The sequence below is a fragment of the Trichosurus vulpecula genome, chromosome 3 (assembly GCF_011100635.1).
Source record: "Trichosurus vulpecula isolate mTriVul1 chromosome 3, mTriVul1.pri, whole genome shotgun sequence".
Taxonomy (NCBI): domain Eukaryota; kingdom Metazoa; phylum Chordata; class Mammalia; order Diprotodontia; family Phalangeridae; genus Trichosurus; species Trichosurus vulpecula.
The window spans coordinates 30172669-30193716 of record NC_050575.1 but is presented as its reverse complement, the minus strand read 5'-3'; the positions used below and the strand labels follow the sequence as shown (position 1 = coordinate 30193716).

Here is a 21048-nt window from a genome sequence, read left to right as displayed (position 1 = left end):
AAGATATGAACTGAAGTTTAGAAATAAAACAGTAGAAAGGAAGAAATTACTAGTAGGAAAATCTCACAGAGAGGCTGAAAATATCAGTAAGCAAAAAAGAATACACTATAAAATGAAGAACTGCTTTAGAATAAAAGAACCCTAGGAGAAGTCCCCAGGAAACATAAATAATACTATAACTACTCCTAAATTCTCAAAAATGAGATATGAACAACTGCAAAAAACTCCAGAGTGATTGAATCAAAGAAGTAAATAAGGCACAAGAAATGGAACTCCTATAAAAAGATATAGTGAAGAGACTATGATTTAGAACAGAAGGCAAGAGTTCATAGCACGGTAGATAGAACAGTGAATCTGGAATAAGAAGATGGAAGTTGGAGTCTTGCCCAGACACTTATTTTCAGCACAACCTTGGGGAAGTCACTTAACTTCTATGAGCCTCAGTTTCCTCATCTGTATATTGACAATAGTTCTACCTTTTGTTTAAGTTGCTGTGAGGATTGAATCAGATAATTTATGTAAAAGTCCTAATTTGATGCCTACATATGAGCTAATAAAAACAATAATTATAACAATTGCCTCAAAGTCCAACGTATAGGTGGGCTGCTTGTAAAGCAGAGGCATGATAGCCAGAGTGGTGAATTCTTGCGCTTGGGGTTCATTATTGTGGCTATTAAAAAAAAAAACTAGAAGGAACCCTAACCTTAACCACAGAATGTGGAGAAATAATTGGAAGAGTACTGCTCTCCCAGGAAAAAAAATACCATAAAACAAAAATCTAGAATGATCTAGAAAAATCTAGAATTACATGAAATCATGCAAGAAAAAGGAAATGCAGATTGCAAGAGAATACATATGTTTCTGGCAGAAAGGAACCATAGATTCAACTCACCTGGACATGTAGTCACCAAGTTCTACATCTAACATTAAACAAAGAATATCGAAAATTGATGGTAGAATGTTGAATCAAGAAAGACCATCTTAAAACAAAGTCTGGAATATAATATTCCAAAAGGCAAAGGAAATCTGTCTGCACCCCAAAGTAACATATACTGAAATTTTAAATTGAACCATAGTTGAAAAATGTCATACTTTCAGTAAGACAGAGAATTTTGAATCATTCTTACTAAAGAAAGAAGGGGTGAACAGGGCATTTAATAGATAAATCCATCAAACAAAAAGCACTTAAGAAAATGTGAAGTGAAGGATTCCAAAAGAAAAGTGTCATCTCACATAGAAACAGCTTTAGCAAACATTGCTGCTTCTCACAAGATCTCCTCTTCTTGTTAGCTACTAGCTGCTAGCAAGGACAGTCCTAGTGTGTGACCTTCATGCCCACAGCGGAAAGCACATGGCAGAGCAGGGGCTGGGGAAAGGGATATCCATGGTCCAGTTGAAAATCCAAAGCCCCTCAGGGATCAATTTTCTGTAACATTTTTGATACAAAGAGCCATTATGATTCCAATAGGAGGCTGCCTTGTTATCTATAGGATCCGTAAAGTGAGAGTATTTTCTAAATTATCTAGGAAGAAGGCGGAATGAGGAACAGAAAAGGAGGAATGGGGAATAAGGAAGTAGCATTTCTCACCATTCCAGCAAGAGACTGAGAAGAGTTAATGCCTAGTCTCTGGATTTATTAGCCTTGGCATCCCCTTATCCTGGGTGGTTGGGGCTACACCAATCAAACCAGTTTCCCATGGTTGATAATCTATCCTCCCCAGCCCCATCCTGGTCCCAGGATTTAATCATCCACATCAAAGCACTACCATCTGAGGCATGTATAAGGCAGACAGTGAAGAACTTAGTGACCTGGCACAGTATGCAGAGTGGATTGTGATCACGATTAAGGCTATGTCTATCATGCAGAGGGCCAGAGTTTGGAAGACACTTCAGATCCACCTGTCATGTGTCCTTGGATCCAGATGACAGATCTGTCCGCTGCTGTTGTTGTCAAACTCAATCAGGTACAAAAGGAGAAAAATGCTATTAGCTCCACAATGATGTACCTGGTACAAGGGTGAGGAGTGTGGGTGAAACAACAAAAATAAGAATCCTTGCAACAATCAGGAGCACCTTCATGGTGCCGATTGGATTTAGTTGCCTCTGATGTACAGGTGATGGCCAGATTCAAAGGTCAAATAAAAACTCAACCATATCAATAGGAAGAGGGAGAATGGAGTCAAAGTCTCAATCAGTTCCCATCCATTGTCTAGTGTACTTCTGGAAGTAAAATAAAGGTGATAAGGCAGTGTCTAAGCATTCTCCTCCCCACCAACCCACATCCTCCCTTCTAGGTCTAGTCAATTCCTTCCCTACCTGCCTATAGGAGGACTGTCTGGTGGACAGAATACATAATGTTCGCCTAGTAACTTTCTCCACTATCTCAGCTGGGTCTCATTTATCCCCAGTTGAAGGCCCAAATTTGTTGATTTCTGCCATTTTGCTCTCTCCATCTCATTTAGGGGCCCCACTATTTCTGTGACTACTCTGAGTTATTGGTATGGTGCCAATAAGTTTCCCAGTTTGTGAATTTGTTGCCATAGGAAAAGTAAGTGGGGCCTTACAGAGAGTGAATATAAAAGACAGTTCTGCTTGCTGGATAATATAGTCAACCTAGCTGGTCCATCCAGCCACAAAATTATTATCTGTAGTCGCTGGAGCACAGGGCTTTTTTTCAAGCATCCATTTTCTCATTCCATAACGCCTGCTGATTGAGAGTAGAATGTAGCATAGAAGACCCAACTTATGCCCTAATTTCAGGTCCATTATTGAGCCCTGGCTGTAGTAAATGGATTTCCATTCTGCTAAAATATAACCAGGAGAGCTAAAGTGAAGGCTAATGTTCTTTTCAAGGGCTGACATATTTGGTCACCTTTATAGCAGGTGGGTGACAGGTGTGGTCATCCCATACCCTGCATAGATATCTACTGCTATCAAGACATATCATAGGCCTGGAATCATATTGGAACTTGGCTAATGATATATTTCACTCCCTGTGAAGTAAAATCAAATTGGACTTGGTCCTCCTCACTTAGGTGAATGAAAAAAGAAAGTAATGGCCAGGAATTGAATGAAATGGAAAAGAAAATATTAACTGTATCTACCACAGCATAACATTCACTGAGTGTAGCTATCAGAGTTCCAGTCACAGTTACTATGTCTGGTGTATATGTGTGAGTGTGAATAGGGATTGGATGGTGGGAGTGGCAACTGTGTCCATAACTTGTTTTAATCATTAACAGTCCATAGTTTCCAAGAGCCACTGGTTTTCTTCACTGGCCTATGCTGGGCTGTTGAACTAGGAGATGATCTGGAGTGTGACTTAAGTGTTATATAGTACTTATAAAAAGGCAATGATTCATCTCCTCCTAACTGGAATTCTATATTGCTTAAGCTGTACCAACTTGGTGGGAAAGTGAAACCAAGAGGAATCATAAGCTCCTATCTGCCTCACAGTTAGTGGGAGGAAAAAGGCAATTGTGGTGGACTATGGCTAGCTGCCATGTGAAACCTCCCCTGTAAAGTGATTCATTCCCCTCTTGGAGAATTGCTTCATCATGGCAGAAGGACTTACATAACTCAATGAAACTATGAGCTATGCTATGCAGGGTTACCCAAGATAGTTTGTAGGGTTAATGGAATATAAGATCTTCCCTGTCCATTAATAGGCCTATGTGACCACATGTGTTTCCTTTTTCTCTTGGAACATGTGCATGTTCCGAGGTCCAAAGTACACAGATATTTCAACCATGGATGTCTTGCTGCTTTGAGCTCTGGCTCAGTTCACAGATTTGATACAGCCTGAGTTACATAGAGGTCACTGGGGGAGGAACTTGCCTAAGAGGAAGCCTGCTAAGGGGAAACTTTCTTAAGGGGAGGCTTGCTCACAGAGAGGCTTTCACACCTTTTGGTACTAAGCTAATTAGGCACTGAGTCAGGAGGGTTGTGATACCTTCTGCCTCTGAGCCTATTAGACAAAAGTGTATATATTCTGAGCTGAGAGTTTGCTCTGGGGCTTGTTCACTGGGGCTTTGATTTCCTGGATGGGACTCTGGGTAGCCATTTGTTTAGGAGACCCCCAGCTTTGTGAATCCAGATGTTGGTGCTCCCTGGTCTGGTGATGTATTACTCTGTTAAGGCAGTTGGAGCCCTGTCTGTTGTATCTCTGCGCTAATTTCTCTCTTCTTGTATTCTCTCCATCTTCAGGGTGCTGACCTTTCCCCTGAACTAATGAATGACCTTTACCTTCTTTACTTGCATATTTTTAATTAAAACAAGATTATTAACCCCTTTGAGGCTTTCTTTTCTTTAGAAAATCAGATCAAAGAACTTGTGCTAGCAGGCCATCCTGGGTGAGCTAGTGTGCTTGCTATTACATAGGTCATGGTGGAAAGTTCTGATAAAAGGCAATCCAATGGAGAAGCAAGTGGCAAACCACTCCAGTATCTTTGCCAAGAACATCCATGACCAATATTGAAATAAACACACACACATATGTATATATGTATATGTATATATGTATATATAACTAGAAGATACTCCCCTTAGTACATAACTGGAGAAGAGTAGAAGAACTACAAGTAGCCCCAGTACTAGTGAAGTAGCTGGACCACAGTGAAAGGAAGCTCAGCTGTGGATGTGTCTGGCAAACAAAAGAAAGTCCAATGCTGTACAGATCAATATTGCAAAGGAATATGGAATATCAGATCTATGAACTAAAGTCGGCTGGATGTGGTCAAGTAGGAGAAGGAAAAGTCAAACATTGGTGAATTTAAATGGTGTCAGTGAACTTAAAGGGGTAGAAATGGGTGAATTTAATTCAGGTCACCATTACATATACTACTGTAGGCAAGAATTCCTTAGAAGAAATGGAGATAAAGGGGTGAGAAAAGCAGTACCAGGGTATAGTCTCAAAGATGACAAAATGATATCATTCGAATCTAAGGCAAACATACAAGTCTATGCTCCAAATACTGATGCCAAAGAGGCCAAAGTTGATCAGTTCTATGAAGACCTATAACATCTTATAGAAATAATGCCCCCCTCAAAAGATGTCACATTTGTCATAGGACATTAGAATAATAAAGTAAGCAATCAAAAGATAATTGGAATAACAGGCAAGTTTGGCCTTGGAGTAGCTTGCTGGTCAGAGCAAACACTTTTTCAACAATGCAAAAGGTGACTCTGCATGTGGACATAACCAGATGGTCAATATTAAAATCAAAGTGATTAAATATTTTGCAACTAAAAATGGAGAACCTCTATACAGTCTCTTAAAATGAGACCTGGAGCTGATTATGGCTCAATCATGAGCTTATTACGCAAGATTCAGACTTAAATTGAAGAAATCAGGGAAAACCATCAGCCCATATAGGTATGACCTAAATAACATCCCTTATGAACATGAAGTGGAGATGATGAGTAGATTTAAGGGATTAGATCTGGTAGATATGGTTCCCAGAGAAATTTGGACAGAAGTTTACAATGTAGATAAAGAAGCAATATTAACAACAACAAAAACGTTCCAAAGAAAAGGAACAAGAAAAGATGAGGATTTAAAAATAGCTGAGGAAAGAAGGAAAGTGAAAGGGAGAGAAGAAAGGGAAAAATCTACCCAACTGAATGCAGCATTTCAGAGAACAGCAAGGAGCGATAAGAAGGTTTTCTTAAATGAAATAGAAGAAATAGAAGAAAACAATAGAATGGAAATATAAGAAATCTCTTCGAGAAAATTGGAGATGATAAGAGAATGTTTCATGCAAAAATGAGCATGATAAAAGACCAAAAGATGGTAATAACTTTACTGAAGTAGAAGAGTTTAAGAGGTGGCAAGAATACATAGAAGAACTATACAAGAAAAATCTTATCATTAATAACCACAATGGTGTGATTACCCATCTAGAGCCAGACATCCTAGAGAATAAAGTCAAGTGAGCCTTAGGAAGCATTGCTAACAATGAGGTTAGTGGAGGTGACAGAATTCTACATGAACTACTTAAAAATCCTAAAAGATGACGTTGTTAAAGTGCTACATTCAATATGCCAACAAATTTGGAAAACTCAACAGTTGCCTCTGGATCGGAAAAGATCTGTTTACGTTCCAATGCAAAAGAATCTTCAAATTACTGAACAATTGTGCTATTTCACTTGCCAGTAAGGTTGAGTAAGATTCTGTGAGCTAGGCTTTAGCAATATGTGAACCAAAAAGTACCAGAAGAGCAGACTGCTTTTCAGAGAAGCAGAGGAACTAGAGACCAAAATGCTGACATTAGATGGGTTATGGATAAAACAAGTGAGTTGCAGGAAAAAAAACTTCTGCTTCATTGGCTACACCAAAGCCCTTTGACTGTGTTGATCACAACAAAATGTGGGCAAATCCTCAAAGAGATGGGAGTACCAGACCATGTTACTTGTCTCCTAAGAAACCTGTATGTAGTTCAAGAAGCAACAGTTAGCTCTGAACATGGAACAACTGATCGGTTTAAGATTGGAAAAAGAGTATGAAAAGGCTGCTTATTATTACCTTACTTATTTAGCACATGTAGTGTTCATCATGTGAAATGCCAAGTTGGACAAATCAAAAGCCGGAATTAAGTTGGCTGGGACAAATATCAACAATCTCAGAAATGCAGATGGCACCACTCTGACGGCATAAAGTGTAGAAGATTTAAGAAGCCTCTTGAAGGGATTTGAAAGAGGAAAGTGTAAAAGCTTGAAGTTTAACATAAAAACACTTAAGATCATGGCAACTGGTCCCATTATTTCTTAGCAAATAGAAGGAGAAGAAATGGAAACAGTGTCAGATTTTATATTCTTGAGTTCCAAGATCAATGTAGAGGCGACTGCAATTGTGAAATTGAAAAAAAGGCTATGGAAAATCTGGACAGCATACTAAAAAGCAGAAATATCACCTTTCTAACAAAGTTCCACACAGTCAAAACCATGTTTTTTCCAGTAGTAATGTACAGCTGCTAGAGTTGAATTATAGAGAAAGTTGAGTGCTGTGAATTGATGCTGTTGAATTATGGTGCTGGAGAAGACTATTGAATCCCTTGGACAGGAGATCAAATGAATCAATAATTAAAGAAATTCATTCAGAATCATTGGAAGGGCAAATACTGAAGCTTAAGTACTTTGGCCACATAATGAGCAACAGCACTCATTGGAAAAGACCATGATGTTGGGAAAGATTGAAGGCAAAAGGAGAAGGGGTCAGCAGAAGATGAGATGAATAGATAGTGTCATCGAAACAATGACCATGAAATTTAACACACTTTGGGGGATAGAGGAAGATAGAAGGACCTGAGACATGCTAAGGTCCTTGGGGTCATGAAGAGTCAGACATGACTAAACAAATGAACAACTAAAGTGATTCAGTAGGTCTATGCTTATGATGTTTCAAGAGAGGTCCTTACAACCACATTCTACTGAATAAACTAGAATGGTCCTCCTGTAATTGTGATAGCCATTTGTGTGACCCACAAGTGGGACCTAAGCCAAAACCACTGAAGGGAATTCTCTTGCCCCTTGCATATGGGTATCATGGCACTACAGCCACTTGGGTGCCACCATCTAGGAGACCCAGAAAATATCTAGTTCTACCATTAGGTCATTGTGTTGTTTTTTGGGTATGTAGCCTATGATCCCCTGGGGACCATAACCATGCCACATTTGTTCCCTTGATTTGAAGGGTCAAAATGGAGGATGCATTTCTAGGGTGTGTCTCATTTCCTTACCTGGGAGAGAGGTGAGGGCTCAAGTTTTAATCTAGCATAGCACAAACCCTCCAAGCTAGCTTCTTCCCCTCTTCCTCTTTTCCCTTGAGATATTTGGAGTTTTCCTGAAGCCTGTTCTAAAGTTGACCTTCCTTTCCTGCCCTGCTCATCCTAATCTTCCAGTTTGACCCATTTTTCCTGCCGAATTAGCTGGATCACCTTTCTTGGGGTATCCCCCTAAGGTCTTGTGGCGGGAAGTCTAAGACTGCCTCAGAGGTCTCCATATATTATATTTCTGTCACAGGAAGGTGCCAAGGGGCTGATGATGCCTCTGGGCCACTCTGTGAACTATCCATCACCACTACACAACCCTTTTGGAGGGAGCTTCTGGAGAAGTCCTTCCCTGTCCTTGCTTCCTGACTTCCCATTCCCAGAGTAATCTCTTTTTTTTTACTTACTTATTATTATTTATTTAATATTTTTAGTTTTCAGCATTGATTTCCACAAGATTTTGAATTACAAATTGTCTCCCAATTTCTACTCTCCCCCACCACTCCAAGATGGCATATATTCTGATTGCCCTATTCCACAGTCAGCCCTCCCTTCTGTCACCCCACTCCCCCCCATCCCCTTTTCCATTACTTTCTTGTAGGGCAAAATAGCTTTTTGCCCCATTGCCTGTATATCTTATTTCCCAGTTGCATGATTTTAAAACTTTGAGTTCCAAATTCTCTCCCCTCTTCCCTCCCCACCCACCCTCCCTAAGAAGGAAAGCAATTCAACATAGGTCACACGTGTATAATTATGTAAAACTCTTCCACAATACTCATGTTGTGAAAGACTAACTATATTTTGCTCCCTCCTATCCAGTCCTCCTCCCCCTATCTGCCCTCCCTTCTATCATACACCCTTTTTTATCTTCTTCCTCCTTCTTTCCTGTGGGGTAAGATACCCAATTGAGTGTGTGTTATTCCCTCCTCAAGTCAAATCCGATGAGAGATTCACTCATTCACCCTCCCCTGCTCCCTCTTCCCTTCCAACAAACTGCTTTTTCTTGCCACTTTTATGTGAGATAATTTGCCCCATTCTATCTCTCCCTTTTTCCCTCTCTCAATATACTCCTCTCTCATCCCTTAATTTGACTTTATATTTTTAGATACATTCTGTCATATTCAACTCATCCTGTGTGCTTGCTCTCTCTCTCTCTCTCTCTCTCTCCATATATATATATATATATATATATATATATATATATATACATACATATATATATATATACACACACACATATGTGTGTGTGTATGTATGTATATTCCCTTCAGCTACCCTAATACTGAAGTCTCATAAATTACACACATCATCTTTCCATGTAGGAATGTAAGCAAAACAGTTCAACTTTAGTAAGTCCCTTATGATTTCTCTTTCTTGTTTACCTTTACATACTTCCCTTGATTCTTGTGTTTGAATGTCAAATTTTCTATTCATCTCTGGTCTTTTCACTGAGAAAGCTTGAAAGTCCTCTATTTTATTGAAAATCCATATTTTGCCTTGAAGCATGATACTTGGTTTTGCTGGGTAGGTGATTCTTGGTTTTAATCCTAGCTCCATTGACCTCTGGAATATCATATTCCAAGCCCTTTGATCCCCTAATGTAGAAGCTGCTAGATCTTGTGTTATCCTGATTGTGTTTCTACAATACTCAAATTGTTTCTTTCTGGCTACTTGCAGTATTTTCTCCTTGATCTGGGAGCTCTGGAATTTGGCAACAATGTTCCTAGCAGTTTTCTTTTTGGGATCTTTTTCAGAAGACGATTGGTGGATTCTTTCAATTTCTATTTTACCCTCCAGCTCTAGAATATCAGGGCAGATCTCCTTGATAATTTCTTGAAAGATGATGTCTAGGCTCTTTTTTTGACCATGGCTTTCAGGTAGTCCAATAATTTTTAAACTATCTCTCCTGGATCTATTTTCCAGTTCAGTGGTTTTTCCTATATTTCACATTGTCTTCCATTTTTTTATTCCTTTGGTTCAGTTTTGTAATATCTTGATTTCTCATAAAGTCACTAGCTTCCACTTGCTCCAATCTAATTTTTAAGGTAGTATTTTCTTCAGTGGTCTTTTGGACCTCCTTTTCCATTTGGCTAATTCTGCCTTTCAAGGCATTCTTCTCCTCATTGGCTTTTTGGAGCTCTTTTGCCATTCAAGTTAGTCTATTTTTTTAAGGTGTTATTTTCTTCAGTATTTTTTGGGTCTCCTTTAGCAAGTCATTGACTTGTTTTGCATGGTTTTCTCACATCACTCTCATTATTTTTCCTCTACTTCTCTTACTTGCTCTGCCAAATCCTTTTTGAGCTCTTCCATGGCCTGAGACCAATTCATATTTTTCTTGGAGGCTTCTGATATAGGCTTTTTGACTTTGTTGACTACTTCTGGCAGTATGTTTTGGTTTGCGTTGTCACCAAAGAAAGATTCCAAAGTCTGAGTCTGAATCTGAGACCGTTTTTGCTGCCTGTTCATGTTCCCAGACAACTACTTGATCCTTGAGTTTTTTGTTGGGGTATGACTGCTTGTAGAATAGAGAGTACTTTGTCCCAAACTTGAGGGGCTGTGCTGCTATTTTCAGAGCTACTTCTACACAACAAGCTCTGCCACATCAGCGCTCCTCCTCTCCCAAGAACCACCAACCCAGACTGTGACTCAGATCCAAGCAGGCCTTGCACTCCTGCTCTAATCTGCTGCTTAATTCCTCCCACCAGGTGGGCCTGGGGCCAGAGGTAAATGCAGTTGTAGCTTCAGTAGCAGCCTCAGAGCTGCACCACCTCCACTGCTCCCAGGGCAGTGGCCTACCGCGAACTCCTTTCACTCTGTACCAGAAGCCTTTCCCACTAACCTGCTCTGTTGTCTTTGGCATTTGTGGGTTGAGAAGGCTGGTAATTGCCACTGCTTTACTGATTCAGGATGCTACACCTGTTCCACCTGGGTCCTGGTCTGGTTGGTCCTGGCACGGCCCATGCTGGGCTCTGCTCCGCTCTGCTCCCAGCTCCATGCGATAGACCTTACCCAGCAACCATCCAGGCTGTCCTGGGCTGGAGCCCTGCTTCCCTTTGCTATTTTGTGGGTTCTGCAGCTCTAGAATTTGTTCAGAGTCAACTTTATAGGTGTTTGGAGGGACCTGGCGGGGAGCTTAAGCGAGTCCCTGCTTTCCATCCACCATCTTGGCTCCACCCCTCGAAATAATCTCTTAAAGGAACCCCAATTATTACTCTAATGGTCTTCTGTCTGGTTGTTCTCTATTAACAAAACATCCCTCCCTGTCTTTCTGCCTCTAGTCTTGGTGGAAAGAAACTCCCTAGGTTAACAATTCCCTGGCGGATAGTCATTCCACGACATAAAAGAAGAACAAGAAATGTTGCTCTTTTAGGTGATGCCTGTAACTATTAACACATCAACCATATGCTAGGCTATAATCATGTCATCAACAGACGCATAGCCATCAAGATTATCATAAATCCATGGGCTATCTCCTGTGCTCTTGGTAACAATTGCTTCTATGGGGGCAGCTAGGTGGCACAGTAGATAGAGCACTGGCTCTGGAGTCAGGAAGACCTGAGTTCAAATTTAGACTCAGGCAATCACTAGCTGTGTGACCCTGGGCAAGTCACTTAATCCCCATTGCCTCAGTGGACTTACATGGAGTATGTTTGGAATGACTGGGAAATCCTTCTTCTTCCCCTCCCTCCCTACCCAGTGGGATATGTTCATGTGACAGCTATGTTAAGTCATTCTAACACAGCAGCTTGTTGTCCTTGTGTCATTTGATGAATAGCCACTGTTAGCTGGGGAGGGAGAATCTGCAGATAAGCCCTCAAGGGCAATCTATTGACTTTCCACAGTGGGGCTGATTTAGGCACTTCTATCAGTTATCCTGAAGCTTCTAAAGATTCCTCAGGATTCTGCTGGTGCCTGTCTCAAAAGGGAGCTGGCTCCCTTTCCTCATACATTGGCACTTCTGCCTGCTTTGGATAGATTTTGGTTATTTTATTTGTGAATCTGTTGATGCAGGTCCCTCACCTTAACAGGCGAGACTTCCTATCACTGTGAGGAGCAGCCAAGGAATAGAATCCTTGGCTTCTTTGGGGTTAATATCTTATTCCTGAGCAAGAATCTCATCTTATGAGATACTGGGGGGAGTGTCACAAGAAGATTCCTATATACTCAGTACTTCCTTTAATCTTCTTCTCCTTCTTCTTTTTCCATAAAATTAATTTCTAGGAATCACTTTTTTATCCCCAACTTCTGACCTTAGATTATAGTGCAAGGGAGTCCAGATGAAAAGTGTTTTACACAGGGATAGCTTTAACAAACTTCATTACTATTCACAAGGGGAGAAAGAACAGCTCCTAGCAGGAACAATGTCAACGTTAAGTTGTCATGCCTACTAAAGGAAGTACATGTGTTCCAAAAGGCTCAGAACCCCTCGAGGTTCAGTCTTAGATATCATGTGAGAGAAAGAGACAGTTTGATGCCAACTGAAGAATTTCCTTTTACCTATAGGACCAGTAAAGTGAGAGTATTTTCTAAATTACCTAGTAAATAGGGAAGAATGAAGAGGAGAGAAATAGGAATGAGGATCAGCAAAGTAGGAAATTTAACCCTCACTGAACCATTCCAGCAAGGCACCAAGAAGGGTTAATGCCCAGTCTCTGGGTTTATTAGCCTTGGCATGCTCACGTCCTGGGGGGCTGGAGCCATACCAATCAAACTGGTTTTCATCAGTAGATAGAAAGGTACACAAGTTCATAGAGCATGAAAAGACCAAGTGAGTAAGTCAATATTCACATGCTGCAAAGACCTAGTGTCTTTCAGAAGTCTCACCTCTAAAGGCTGTTATAGGAATGCAAATTATGAATGAAGCTTCTGAAAGGAAATCAAATAAAATTATCCTAGAGAAGATAAGGAGTGAGGAGGGGAATTTATAGTCCTTGAAATAGGATATCACAGACTAAGGTCATTTTCAAACTGTTGTGAAAATCAATGCTGAAAACCAAATATGTTAAATAAATAAATTTAAAAAAAAACAAAAAAAAAAAAAACAAAGAGATGGTGAGATTAGAGAGGGAAATCCTGAACTGAACTTTTATCTGTACTTTGTAAAGCAGGATAGAAGTCTCAGCTTGTGTAAGGATCACTAAAGAAAAAAAATAGAAAACCCTTATGAGTGAAGTCTATGAAGCGTTAACAGGAAGTCTCCTAGAGAAGGAAATGGAAAAAAAATTAATAGATGAGAGGATCACAGATTTGCTGGAAGCTATACTTTTGTGAGAAAAGACAAGGATTTGTTTCTATCAAAACAAACCACAGGGAACTAGTGTTTATTTGTTTGTTTTGAGAAAATAATATGAAATAATTTGAGGGAGAAAAACATAGCTTTAAGGAATATGACCTTAAATGTTAATGAAATAAACTCACTTATAAAATAGAATAGTAGCAGAATGGATAAGAAAATGGTTTCCAAAAATTCCTTGCATATAAGAAAAGAAATAAAATGTACATCTAGAATTATAGAGAGTGGTCAGTACAAAACTTACAATACCATAGATAATGAAAAATATTAATATGAAATATATTTGCTTATACACTGAGCAGCATGCCATCTAAGTACTTAAATGAAAGGTGAACTGAAATGTAATAAAATCTTGATTTTTTAAATAACATTCATGGGAACCCATTATCTTTCTTTCTTAGTCTCTGGATCCCTTTAACAAGGAAGTCTAAGAGGTCAATACCTGGTACAAAGTCCTAGCTACTCCATCCTAGTTGTAGCTGGTTGTTATGATTATCTTTCTTTTCTTTGGAAACTAATATAATATTGGTTTCTTTTCAGATATTTGATGAACTTTCACTTGAGTCTTGTTATTTTTTAAGAAAAATTTTAGACCCCATCAGCTGGATAATCTGATACTCATATGTGGCAAAACACTATCCTTTTATTATTAAGCCCACTTTTAAGAACCGTGGGAAATGCCAGCATGATGTGGTACAATGCAAAGAGTGTAGTGGAAAGAGACAAAAAACCTGGGTTCAAATTCGGGCTTTGTCACTGACTAGCTGTGAGATCAATTCATAGGCATTTATAGAGCAAGTCCTTGTGCAAAACATTGTAGCCAAAGATATAGTGTTTAGATAATGATAAACTACTTTTGCATGGTTTCTTAAAGTTTATCAAGTATCCTCTAATCAATAGCCCTATGAAGTAAATAATGTAAATGTTCTGTGAGACTTGTTATATGAGGTTGTTGTTCAGTTTTTTTTTTCCAATTGTTTCTGACCCCATTTGGAATTTTCTTGACAAAGATACTGGAATGGTTTACCATTTCCTGCTCCAGCTCATTTTACAAATGAGGAAATGGAGGCAAAGAAGGTTAAGTGACTTGCCCAGGATCACACAGCTAGTAAGTGTCTGAGGCCATATTTAAAAAAGAAAAGGAGCGTTCTTCACTTTAGGCCCCAGCACTCTACCCAGTGTGCCACCAAGCCGCCCAGCATCTATGTTAGCTATTATTGTTATATCTACCTTCTAGATGAAGAAACAGCCTCAGGGAAATTAAATTAAATGGTGAGCACCAGAGCAGAGATTTAAAACTCAAGTCCAATATGTCTTCTGTTAAATCATACTGCCTCTGCTTCCTGGAGATCAGTAAGGGAAGACAGCATACACAAATAGCTATACTTTGTGTAAGGATTTGTGATTTCACTGATTGGGATACACCCTCGACCAAGACAGATCACAAGCTTTCCGTAGAGAATCATAGATTTGACTCTGGAAGGAATCTTAAAAGCCATCTAGTTTGACTCATTTTACAGATCAGGAAACTAAAGAGTGGTGAAATGATTGGCCCAATGTAACAGTGGATTCAGGGAGCACGGCAGCCAGCTCCTATACTGGCTTGGAAGGCCATTGCTAAGTTTTCAGTGTGAGCATTTAGACCTTGGAAATCAGCTAATGCCACAAATCACAGCTTGATTGTCTGGACTTAAGAAAGTGATGGGCAAAATGTTAATAATGAAGATTAACCCTAAAATGTGTCATGGGCAAATTTTTCTTTGGGAGAGCCAATTGTTAAATACAGTATGCAGTAATAACAATATTGTTTTAAGAACAAATTTAAATAAATACGCCATTTTGACTATTATAAATATGCGAATCAACTACAAAAGATGTATGGAGGAAGATGCTGTCTGCATCTGGAGAAAGAACTGATAAACAGAAGCACCTATAGAATGGTTTTACATATATATGTGTGTGTGTGCATATGTATATACATATGAGTACATAATCATGCACATATATGTGCTTATACATACATACATACATACACACACATAGACACATATTTGTGCCTAATAGTAGCCATCTCGGGTGAGGGAGAAGGGAGGGAAGAAAAAAAGGGGGAAAAAGTCACATGATAACTTTATTTTGTTTAAAAGGAAGAGTAAGTCGTACTAATACATTTGAAGTTTCATGTACAATCATATTTTTTTCTATTCTACTATGTTATGGAATGCTTGTTTCATTTCTTAAATACAGAATAAAATTGAAAAAATTGAAAAAAAAACTTTGAAAAAACCCAATGAGGTGAAAAAATATTTACCGGTATATTTCTACCTGGGCTGTAAGTAGCAGCACTAGGATGGGAACCCAGATTTTTTAACCCCAAGCCTAGTTCTCTTTCGATGGCAAGCACTCAATACATGTTTATTGACTGATTTTGGTAGAAAATTCCATTCAGGGCTGTGGATTAAAAAAAATAATCTAGTGACAAAATCTTCAGATAAGTCTCTTCACACTTGTTTCAACAATCCGTCTAGCAGCTTCTGTGGGGGTGTAAGATCCACCCACAGCCAGCACCCAGAAAGCTGCCAACAGCACAGGTTCTTTTGATCTGCTTAACTAAGGAAAGCAAGGTGAAGGGGTTGACAAGCTTACTTTAATTCAGCATACAAATATCATTCCCTTAGTTCAGGGGAAGAGACTAGCACACTGAACTTCAGAGCAAATTACAGACAAATTACAAACATCAACAGACAGACCCAAAACAATTCATAGTTACCAACATCTAGGTTCAGCCTGGGAGCTCAGAACAAGGGCTAGCCCAGAGTCACACTGCGGGAATGAGCTGCAGGGAAGACGAGGCCAACCCCTGCTTTTATATCTTTTTCAGCGTCAGGGGTGAGTCACACATGCAACTCACCCACGTGACCTAGAATCGTCACAAAGAGGCGACTTAAACCCAAGTGGTCTAAAAACCTCTGCTGTCCCAGACATGTAAACTAGGCCCTCCCTGGAGTTAGCCCCACCTTGGTCCCCACCTTAGTTGCCAATCCTCACCCACTAGGGTTTTACACCTAATAGGGGTTTGGGCCTGGGGCTTAGCACCTAGTAAGGCTCAATGAAATACACTGAATTACTCAAAGGAAACAAAAGGCCAACTAAGTGCTAAGAGCCCATTTTGCTTACCAACACAACACTCCCATTGCCCTCTCTGTCTCAGTTTTTTTCATCTATAAAATGAAATCTCTGGACTGGATGGGCACTCAAGTCTTTTTCTTCCCCAATAAGTCTTTATTTTGTGTGTGTCATGAGTTACCCAAAAGGGCCACTAGAGGGCACTATTGAACAACATTTCGTGGGGTTCCGCAGGCCTACATGTTTGAGACTGGCTGACTGTCCAATTCCGAGGGAGGGCACATCAGGCTGAGCTTTTGCACCTAAAAGGCTACCTGATTCACTGGGGGAGAAATAGCCTGAAGAAGAAATTGCTCCATACTTAATTGATGTGCTTAAAAAAATGAATCATGAGAATAGTTTTAGACTTAGAACACCTGGCTTTTGAACCCTGGCTCTTTTACTTACCCCCTGAGTGAGCTCATTCAAGTTCCTTTTCCTCTCTGGGCCTCAGATTCTGTAACTAAAATGAAGGGGTGGGGTTTGAATAGCAGTGTCAAACTCAAGTAGAAAGGGGCCCCTAATCTGGACACAAACATCCGGGCAGCCCCTTCATGATTTAATTTTCAAATGTAATATTATCTATGTTTTTTTTTGTATTTTTATTTATTTTGTTAGATATTTCCCAATCATCTTTTAATGTGGTTGGAGTCCCACTCATGTTTCAGCCCCATTCGTGACCGTTGCAGGCTGGCTGCACAACGCTTCTGGTATCTCTAAGCCCCTTTCCCATTTAGTGGTGGATGGAGTGACCTGAGAACTGTACAGCTAACGTCTCTAATAGGTGCTTAACACATGCTTATTGAATGAATAATTGCTGACCAAAAGGCACGAGTAAAGCTTTACCTTTGTGTTAATTATTAAATCAGTGAATCAATCAACATTCATTAAGTAGTTCCTATATTCCAGGGCTTACGCACTAGGGATGCATGGGAAGGGGAGTCCAAGGCCATCTCTTTATCATTCTATCATAAAAGTTTCTAGGGAGCCTAGCTCAGATTTGCTTTCCCTCAGTTTTCCATCTGTGAAATAGCCAGAAAATGTGTAAGTTGCTTTGAGCACCTTGGTGGGGTAGGTGCCACACGGCATGATAGCAATAGTAATAATTTTCATTTATACATACAATGCTTTAAAGGCTCAAAGCACTTTCACTGTCTCATTTTATCTGCACAGCACTGGGAGGTAGGTGCTATTTTGGTTAGCCTCACTTTACTGATAAGGAAACTGAGGCAGACAGCAGTTGAGTGACCTATCCAGAGTCACACCACTAGTAAGGGGTGAGGCAGGATTAGAACTGAGTTCTTCCTCATGATAGAACATCCCCCTTCCACTTCAGTTTGGGTTTTCATCTTTTATTCTTTCTCACATCTGCCATTTGCATCGTCGTGCTAATGGTGAATGACTATCTGGGGGAGGGGGATGTGGGACAGGGAAGGACAGGGAGAATTGCAAGATGTGTCATGTGCACTCTCCCTCTCGCTGCCTCGTTGCCTAAACTATGAAATAAAAGGATGAAATTTACTATCTGAAGTACAGCTAGGGGGAGTAGTGTTTAGCGTGCTGGTTCAAATCCTGCCTCAGACACTTACTAGCTGTGTGACCCTGGGCAAGTCACTTCACCCTGTTTGCCTCAGTTTCCTCATCTGTAAAATGAGCTGGAGAAGGAAATGGTAAACCACTCCAGTATCTTTGCCAAGAAAACCCCCAATGGGGTCATGAAGAGTTGGACATGACTGAAAATGACTAAAAAACACTTTGTCTAAAGGTGAGCCCTTGAATTTTCCCTTCTCCTGGAGAGCTCCGAGGAATTCTGTCCGTCTATGTTACTTCCCAGGCAGAAAGCTGAGCAATCCCAGAATAAATCACAGGGAATGGGAGGAGTGGCTATTTCCTGTCACTTTTCAATTTTCTGTGATTCTCAGCCTCTCCTGAAGCCCTGCTGACTGTTACAAGTGACTGATATCTGAAGGCACATTGAAAAACAGAAAGTGAAGAGACTTGGAGGCTGTCCCCTCTACTCCACCAGCAACCATCATAGTTCTGGCTAATGGAAATCAAATTAAAGTTAGCGAACACATTAAGTACACACTATGCCTAAGGTTCTACTTTAAGCAGTCTGGGAAAAGAAAACAAACAAAAAACTTTGAGATAGGGTCAGAGGAGTTTTGAGCTTCCTTTTCCCCAAGAAATTTTTCTTAAACAAAAACAAAATAAGAATTCCTTATTGATGGCACAGTTTCTCTGAAAGCATCTATTTAAGATGCCATTAAAATACCAATTAAAATAGCCTTTCATATGCATAAGGGATTTCTACATTCTCTATTTCACTTGACCTTCACAAACAGCCTTTTGGGGTAGGGAAAGCATCGATTGTTGTTCCCAATTTTATGGATAGGAAAACTGAGGCCAAAAAAAAATAGAAATAGTTTGTGTTAGATCATATACCCATTCAGTGACAAAGCCTAGAAAAGAAACCAGGTCTCTTGACTCCAACTCCAAGGCTTCTTTCATTAGACTACATTTTCTGCTTCTAATAAAAATTTAATGATGTGAACATTTCATCTTCTGCATTCTTCCTGAACAGAGAAGAACAAGTTTGGGAAACAGTTCCCCAAACCTGAAAAGCTGAGAAGTGCTGAATGACCACAGTGAAGTCCATGATGCCAAGAGACGTGGGAGTCAGCTGAGTTTGCTCCTGCTGCCTTTCAACACTACTTTCTAAACAATCTGATAATTAGCTTTTTTTAAATGAGCTCAATTCTACACTGTTTAGAAGGCTCGTAGGCTCTGGAAAATGCGTCAGAATCACAGTGGGCTGTCTACTATGCTCCCTCCTCCAGCAACACACCCGTCCTTTCTACTTCCCACCAGAGTAGGACTTTGTGGCCTCCTTCAAGTTCTGTGCAATTCAGAAGCATCATAGGATTTGTCTATGGTCAAGAAAAGTGCGAAATACTGGAGTCAGGGCTCAGACTGTGTCTCCTGACTCCAACTGCCATGTTCGTTTCTCTGTATTCCACTAGTAATTATATTTCATAGCATCATGGAAAGAATGCTGGCTTTGGCATGAGTAAGATTTTGGTTTAAATCCTGTCTCTCATAACTGCTCACTGTGTGACCATGGGAAAGTCACTTTGCCAATCTGAGGCTCAGTTTTCTTACTTATCAAATGGGAATAGCCGTAACTTTATTGGTTATTATGGTTTACGGAGATCACATATGAGAAACATTTGACAAAGCCTAAGTGATAGAAACATCAACTATTATTAAGCCAATATCTTTGTGCAAATAAGTCCTCTGGTTTACATTGATTGACGAATATTTAATAAGCCCTCATCATGTACCAAGCATCATGCTAGATGCTGGGGATAGAAATCAAATAATTCCCTACTTCTGAGGACCTTATACTCTAATAGGGAGACAAATATGTATATCTGTATATGTAGAATAAATATAAGGAATAAAATTGCAGATAAGCATGAAGTAGTTAACTGCAAAGTGCTTGTATTTTGTTTCATGATAGGCAGCAGAGATTCAGATACTGAGTGGATGGGAGCAGGGCAAGAGTGAGTGAGTTCATTTGATAACTTGGGGGGACTGGACATCTCTTTGGATAAGGAGTCAATAGGTAGGGAGAGTAGGGATCCAGATGGTCCAGGCAGCAGACTATTTCACAATTTTATCTTGGACTGGCCCTTGAAATCAATACCACCATCCCCCTTTGGAAGCAAGTCACCTCTTTTGGGGTTCTCTCTCTCTCTCTCTCTCTCTCTCTCTCTCTCTCTCTCTCTCTCTCTCTCTGGCCCCCTAGGAAAGCAGAGGCAGGTGTGGAGATCTGGGCGACTCCAAACTGTAGGCTGCACTGAGGAGGAAGTCTCCAAGGCCAAGGGAGCTTCTGAGGTGGGCAGCAAAGTTCCAGACACATACTGGGTTACAAGGGACATGGCATGACTCCAAGCACTGAACCCACTCAATATAACAGTTCTCCAAGCCCACATTTTAGTCTAATCTTGGCAAAAATGATACTTCCTGTTTTTAAGAAAAGGGAGATTTTAAAAGGACTCCAAAGATTCTTTGCTTTTGATGTGTTAAGCATTTTTTTTTTAAATCAGACACATGGATTCCATTTCCTCCTAAAGACAGAATAATTTCCCAAGGGACAGAAGCAGTCAGGGCCACAGGCATGTAGGGTTTGACCAAACCCCAAATGTGTGCTAAATGTCCTCAGGATAACAAACCCAGCCCATTGGCTAGCTCACCCATTGCTTTTCATGTTCAGACTGGCAGACAACTTCTCAAAGAAGTAGAACAGGCAGCATGGTACAACTTGGTGAGGTCCCTATATCAGAAGATGGAGGTTCAAATCCCAGATCTACAACTTACTACCTGTGTGACCTTAGGCAAGATCCTTAACCAATCTGAGACCATTTCACCTTCTGCAAAAAGAGGAAATTTGACTAGATGACCTCTAAAGCCTCTTCCAGCTCTAAATCTATGACCCAATGACTGTTGGTAGTTGGAAACAAATCTATCTACATTATGTAAGTGCACCTCTACTGTCTCCCTGAACTCCATCCACTCCATCATCTCCCTGGCCCCTAAACCTTCCTACTCGAATTAGATTCAGAATACTCCAAGATCTAAAGCTAGCTTTACCCATAAGAAAAACAGGTAGCTGCTGATGGGATACCAGTACAGGGATACCAGGAAGGCCTCTCCTATACATTCCTTCTGATTAAAGGTGCCTGAAATCTCATCATTAATTTTTGTAAAAAAGAAGATATCTCTAGGAGACTGACACTTAAGCCCTATCACTCATTTTTACCT

The 21048-nt window shown here is 40.1% G+C and overlaps 1 protein-coding gene across 1 annotated transcript in view; it reads right to left on the bottom strand.

The window, feature by feature from the left end:
* Nucleotides 1-2079, bottom strand: part of SLC25A48 (solute carrier family 25 member 48) — a 103463-nt gene extending 101384 nt beyond the window's left edge. The window contains exons 1-2 of the mRNA XM_036749697.1: nt 2007-2079; nt 893-920 (exon numbers count right to left, since the gene is read on the bottom strand). Of these exons, the coding sequence (XP_036605592.1) occupies nt 893-920; nt 2007-2079 (101 nt within the window). The remainder of the gene's footprint in view (nt 1-892; nt 921-2006) is intronic.
* Between the last annotated feature and the right edge of the window lie 18969 nt (nt 2080-21048).